At 47.9% G+C, this 6,809-nt stretch overlaps 1 protein-coding gene across 1 annotated transcript in view; it reads left to right on the top strand.

Moving 5' to 3' along the window:
* Positions 1-2,811, top strand: part of ptrhd1 (peptidyl-tRNA hydrolase domain containing 1) — a 3,181-nt gene extending 370 nt beyond the window's left edge. Inside the window, exon 2 of the mRNA XM_055630987.1 lies at positions 2,485-2,811. Within this exon, the coding sequence (XP_055486962.1) occupies positions 2,485-2,655 (171 nt within the window). The 3' untranslated portion in view covers positions 2,656-2,811. The remainder of the gene's footprint in view (positions 1-2,484) is intronic.
* The last annotated feature ends 3,998 nt before the right edge of the window (positions 2,812-6,809 follow it).

Below are 6,809 nucleotides of genomic sequence, written 5' to 3' on the forward strand. Positions count from 1 at the left end.
ATAGTGTGGGGAGGAGAGTGTGGGGAGAGTGTGGGGGGTGGGATAGTGGGGGTGGGGATAGTGTAGGGTGGGGAGGAGGGGGATAGTGTGTGGAGAGTGCGGGGTGGGAGGGGAATAGGGGGGGGGTTTGGGGGGAAGGGGAGAGTGGGGGGGGGGTCGGAGGGGAGAATGGGGAAGGGGAGAGAGGGGGGGAATGGACAGTGGGGGAGGGAGGGAAGGGGAGAGTGGTGAGGTGAGGGGGGAAAGGGGAGAGTGTGGGGGGCGAGGAGGGAGTGGGGGGAAGGGGAGAGTGGGGAGTGACGGGGGAGAGCAGACAAAGGGGATTATGAAGACATGAGCGAGGAGCTGGCCAAGGCCGACTGTACAAGGATCCTAGTAGGAATGACGGTGGAACAGCAATGGTAGGAATTCCTGGGCATAATCCAGAAGATGCAGGATCATTTCATTAGATTCTAAGGGGTGTAAGAGACAACCTCGGCTGACAAGGGAAGATTGGGATGGAATAAAACTCAAAGAAAAGGTGTATAACATAGCAAAAAGTAGTAGGAAGCCAGAGGTTTGGGAGACTTTCAAAGGACAACAGAAGGTAACAAAATTGGCAATATGGGCCGAAAAGATGAAGTATGAGGGTAAACTGGCCAAGAATATAAAGAAGGGGAATAAAAGCTTCTTTAAGTATATTAAGAGAAAAAGATTAGTAAAGACAAATGTGGATCCCTTGAAGGTGAAACAGGTGAAATTATTATGGGGAACAAGGAAATGGCAGAAGAGTTGAACAGGTACTTTGGTTTTGTCTTCACTAAGGAAGACACAACCAATCTCCCAGATGTAATGGAGGACAGAGGATCTAGGGAGACAGAGGAACTGAAAGAAATTTGCATTAGGCAAGAAATAGTATTGGGTAGACTGATGGGATTGAAGGATGATAAATCCCCAGGGCCTGATGGTCTGCATCCCAGGGTACTCAAGGAGGTGGCTCTAAAATTGTGGACGCATTGGTGATCATTTTCCAATGTTCTATAGATTCAGGATCCGTTCTTGTGGATTGGAGGGTAGCTAATGTAATCCCACTTTTCACAAAGGGAGCGAGAGAGAGAGAACGGGGAATTATCGACCAGTTAGCCTGACATCGGTGGTGGGGAAGATGCTGGAGTCAATTATTAAAGAAGTAATAACAGCGCATTTGGATAGCAGTAAAAGGATTGGTCCAAGACAACATGGATTTATGAAGGGAAATCCTGCTTGATTCATCTTCTGGAATATTTTGAGGATGTGACAAGTAAAATGGATGAAGGAGAGCCAGTGGATGTAGTGTATCTGGACTTTCAGAAAGCCTTTGATAAGGTCCTACACAGGAGATTAGTGGGCAAAATTAGAGAACATGGTATTGGGGGTAGGGTACTGACATGGATAGAGAATTGATTGGCAGAGTGGAAACAAAGAATAGGAATAAACGGGCCCCGTCAGAATGGCAGGCAGTGGCGAATGGAGTGCCGCAAGGCTCGGTCCTGGGGCCGCAACTATTTACAATATAAGTGATTTAGATGATGGGATTAAAATTTACACTAGCAAATTGCAGATGACTCAAAGCTGGGTGGCAGTGTGAACTGCGAAGAGGATGCTAGGAGGTTGCAGGGTGACATGGACAGATTGAGTGAGTGGGCAGATGCATGGCAGATGCAGTATAATGTAGATAAATGTGAGGTTATCCACTGTGGCGACAAGAACAAGGAGGCAGATTAGTGCAACGAGACCTGGGTGTCCTTGTACACCAGCCACTGAAAGTAAACATGCAGGTACAGCAGGCAGTGAAGAAAGCGAATGGCATGTTGGCCTTTATAACACAAGGATTTATGTATAGGAGTAAAGACGCCCTTCTGCAGTTGTACAAGGCCCTGGTGAGACCACATCTGGAGTATTGTGTGCAGTTTTGGTCCCCTAATTTGAGGAAGGACACCCTTGCTATTGAGGCAGTGTAGCATAGGTTCACCAGGTTAATCCCTGGGATGGCGGGACAGTCATATGAGGAAAGATTGGAAAGAGCAGGGTTGTATTCATTGGAATTTAGGATGAGAGGGAATCTTAGAGAAGCGTATAAAATTATAAAGGAGGGGAGAGAGACTGAGGAGGGAAATGTGTGGGGGAAGAGGGGATAGTGGAGGAGGGGGTGAGCGGGAGAAAGAAAGATAGGGAGGGGGCATCAGATGGAGCGCAGTGAAGTGGAACAGAGAGAGGATGTGAAGAGATCCTTATGGGAGGGCATAGAGCTGGATAGAGCAGTAGCTGGTGGGGAGGGAGCATGGGACTGGGATGGAGGGGCAGAGTGGTGGGGGGGGGGTTGCAGCCAGGGGAGTTGGGGGAGAGCCGGTTGGTGTCAGCCATGGGGGAATGGGTAGGGGGGATCTAGCTGGGGGGAACCCAGGACGGCTGGGATATCCGGCAGTGAGCGGCGGCTCTGACCCTCTGTCTGGTTACCCGGTGCAGGCCCCTGATGAGGAGAGCCTGGTGAAGCTGTCGCAGAGGCTGACCGAGGAGCAGGTGGATCACAAGCTGTGGGTGGAGCAGCCGGAGAACTGCCCCACCTGCCTGGCCCTGAGGCCCTGCCCCAAGGAGCAGGTACAGGGGCTCATGAAGAACCTCAAGCTGCTGAAGTGAGTGAGGTGGGGCTCGACTGCCCATCGCGAGGTGGAGGGTGACCCCTCAACTAGGCACGGCCCCCCGCTGCCCACCTCAAGGGAGAGGTGACCCCGGCCCTCTCTGCTGATGCTCTCTGGATCCGGTAACCTCAAATAAAATGCATCCTGACCTCCATTGTGCTGCTGTTTCATTCACTGGGAGGGAAGGGGGAGGGGAGGGGGTGGTGGGAGGGGGGTGGGTGCTGGAGGATGGAGATGGGAGGCAGTGGGAGGGTAGAGGGCGGGAACACTTGTCGAGTTTCAGAGGAGCCATCACCCACAGAGGAACAGAGGTCACTGGAGATGGACACAAAAGGCTGGAGTAGCTCATCGGGACAGGCAGCATCTCTGGAGAGAAGGAACGGGTGACGTTTCAGGTTGAGACCCTTCTTCAGATTACTGGAGGTGTTCACCGTGATCTTGGGCCTCAGACTGATTGATGTTGGTGTGATCGTGAAATGGCAGGCGCAGTTTAATGGCAGATACCATAGTGGTGTTTAAGAGGCTGCTAGATAGGCAGATGGATATGGATGGATTGGGTCATGTGCAGCAGAGAACAGTTTAACTTGGCATCCCTCTCTCTGTCCAAGTCTAATTTGAGGAAAGACATCCTTGCTGTAGAGGGAATGCAGCGTAGCTTCACCAGGTTAAGTCCCGGGATGGCAGGACTGACATATGATGAAAGAATGGAGCGACTGGGCTTATATTCACTGGTATTTACAAGGATGAGAGGGTATCTTATTGAAACATATAACATTCTTAAAGGAATGGACAAACTAGATGCAGGAAAAATTGTTCCCAGGGGCCGCAGTATAAGAATAAGGGATAGGCCATTTAGGAACGGAGATGAGGAAACATCTTTTCACTCAGAGAGTTGTGAATTTGTGGAATTCTCTGCCACAGAAGGCAGTGGAGACTAATTCTCTGGATGAATTTAAAAGAGAGTTAGATAGAGTTCTTGGGGTTAGCAGAATTAAGGGATATGGGGAGAAGGCAGGAACGGGGTACTGATTGTGGATGATCACAATGAATGGCGGTGCTGGCTCGAATGGGCGAATGGCCTCATGCACCTATTATCTATGTTCAGCATTGACATCGTGGGCTGAAGGGCCTGTGTTGTATGGTTTTGTGTTCTCAATGTGTTTTGGGGCACTAACAAGGCTAAACAGAAACATAGAAAATAGGTGCAGGAGGAGGCCATTCGGCCCTTCGAGCCAGCATCGCAATTCATTGTGATCATGGCTGATCGTCCCCAATCAATAACCCGTGCCTGCCTTCTCCCCATATCCCTTGATTCCACCAGCCCCATGAGCTCTATCTAACTCTCTCTTAAATCCGTCCAGTGACTTGGCCTCCACTGCCCTCTGTGGCAGGGAATTCCACAAATTCGCAACTCTCTGGATGAAAAAGTTTTTTCTCACCTCATTCTTAAATGACCCCCCCTTAAGGGGTTGGACAGGCTAGATGCAGGAAGATTGTTCCCGATGTTGGGGAAGTCCAGAACAAGGGGTCACAGTTTAAGGATAAGGGGGAAGTCCTTTAGGAGAATTATTTTTTTTCACAGAGAGTGGTGAATCTGTGGAATTCTCTGCCACAGAAAGTAATTCAGACCAGTTCATTGGCTATATTTAAGAGGGGGTTAGATGTGGCTAGAGGGATCAGGGGGTATGCAGACAAGGCAGGTGCAGGATACTGAGTTGGATGATCAGCCATGATCATATTGACTGGTGGTGCAGGCTTGAAGGGCCGAACGGCCTACTCCTGCACCTATTTTCTATGTTTATTCTTTTTTTTTTTTTTTTTTTTGGTTTGATCTGAGTAGATTTAATCAACCTATTTTAGGTTAAGTTGCATTTCTCGTAATTGATTTTTTTAAATTTGAATTTTGAATTTAACAGCAATTTGCATACATACAATGATAACAGACTGATAGTCAGGACATAATTGTACAACAGTATGTAAACGACCCTCAAAACCCTTACCCTTACCCTTACCCACCCTCGCCACCCGGGGACAAACAACACTCACATACGTACACATCCACACAAATACGATAAGATAAACAAAATGAAAAAGAAAAAGTGGGGGGGGGGGGCGGGGTTAAGGGGATAGCAGCTGCAATAAGACAGAGCAGTGATTGAGGGCACTCAGTCCTCACGAGTCAACAAATTAAGAGAGTTAACAAGTTCCAGGAAAGGGTTCCATGTATCTAGGAATGTCTTGGTAGAGACTTTGAGAGAGAACCTAAGTTTTTCAAGCTTTAAGTTGTAGAGCACCACAGCACCTTTATCCAGCGGGCGTGTGTCAAGGGACAGGTGAGCCCCCAGTTAAGCAAGATCAGTCTCCGGGCTAACAAGGTTGTAAAAACCAGGACCCGCTTCAACGCAACAGAGAGGTTGGTGTTGGGGGGAATACCAAAAATAGCTGACAGTGGGTTTGGAGGAATAGTCTGGCCATAGGCTCTGCTTAGCACGTCGAAAGCACTCCTCCAAAAAGTTGCTAGCTTAGGGCAAGACCAAAACATATGACTATGGTTGGCAGGGGATTGATTGCATCTGTTGCAGGTGTCTTTAACAGAGGGGTATATTCTAGATAACCTTGCGTTTGTGCAGTGGACTTTGTGAAGGACTTTGCATTGGATTAGGCCATGACGGGCACATATGGAGGAAGAATGGATCAAATCCAAGGCAGAGTCCTATTGCTCGTCTGTTAGTTTTGTATTCAGCTCGCCCTCCCATACAGCTTTTAATGAGGTATGAGGTTTCTATATAACCGACCCTAACAAGTTGTACAAAAAAGAGATGCATTTCTTCCGGTTGGGATCTAGAGCTAGGATGGAATCGGTCAGGGTTTCAGGGGGACGATTTGGGAAATGGGGGAATATCTTCTTCACAAAATCCCTAATCTGGAAAAAACGAAAAAGGTGGGAGTTTGGGAGGCTATAGTTGGACGAAAGCTCCGCAAAAGACGAAAAAATGCCATCCTTGTATAGGTTTTTGATACTACTGATGCCATTACTATGCCAGGTTTGAATGCGGAGTCTGTACTTGAAGGTTTAAAGATGTGATTTTTAAGCAGTGGGGTCAAGATGGAAGGGCCTTGTAAACCGAAGTTTTTCCTAAGTTGACTCCATATCTTGAGCGAAAGGGACGCAATTGGGCCTGCACCCACAGATGTTATAGAAAGGGGGAGTTGGGAGCATAGGACAGACCGCAACGGGAGATGCGAACTCGCCTTTTCCATGTGTACCCAGGTCGGTAGGTGGTCGCATTCATCCAGTACAGGATTTTTTGCAAGTTAGCAGCCCAGTAGTATTGCCTAAAGTCAGGAAGTGCCAAACCGCCGTCACTCTTAGGAGACTGTAGTACCGTCTTTCAAATTCTGGCCGGTTTGCTACCCCATAAAAATTTAGATATTCTCCTTTCTAATTTATCAAAAAAATATTTAGTGATAAATATAGGAACATGCTGGAAAAGGTACAGGAATTTGGGTAGGACAACCATCTTGACCAGATTTATCCGGGCCGCGAGGGATAACGGTAAAACTGACCAGCGGTCAAAGTCTCTTTCAGCTTTCTCAACCAGAGGCAGGAAGTTTGTGCGGAACATATCAAATATAGGTATTGTGATAAAAACGCCGAGGTAGCGAAATCCGTCCTCCGCCCATTTAAATGAGGTTAAAGAGCGAGGGAGCTGCTTAGCCGATGAGTTAATCGGCAATAGTTCACTTTTTTGGTAGTTAAGTTTATAACCAGAATACGTACCAAACCGTTCTAAAATATTCGTAATCACAGGGAGTTTGCTGACTGGATTCGAGATGTACAGGAGCAGGTCATCTGCATACAATGAGACTTTATGAATTGTGTCAAACCGTGTGATACCTTTAAAGCCCTTCTCTGAGCGTACGGCTTGTGTAAGAAGGGACTGCAGATGCTGGTTAAACCGAAGATGGACGCAAAAAGCTTGAATAACTCAGCGGGACAGGCAGCATCTCTGGAGAGAAGGATTGGGTGACGTTTCAGACCCGACTTACAGTTTTCTCTACATTTGTTTTGTTAGCTCCCTCCCACCTCTCCCTCTCTGCTCTGATTATTCTATCTCTGGCTCACTCACAGTCGCCCCTTCTCTAACCCAG

This window comes from Leucoraja erinacea, unplaced genomic scaffold, assembly GCF_028641065.1.
Source record: "Leucoraja erinacea ecotype New England unplaced genomic scaffold, Leri_hhj_1 Leri_596S, whole genome shotgun sequence".
Lineage (NCBI taxonomy): Eukaryota > Metazoa > Chordata > Chondrichthyes > Rajiformes > Rajidae > Leucoraja > Leucoraja erinaceus.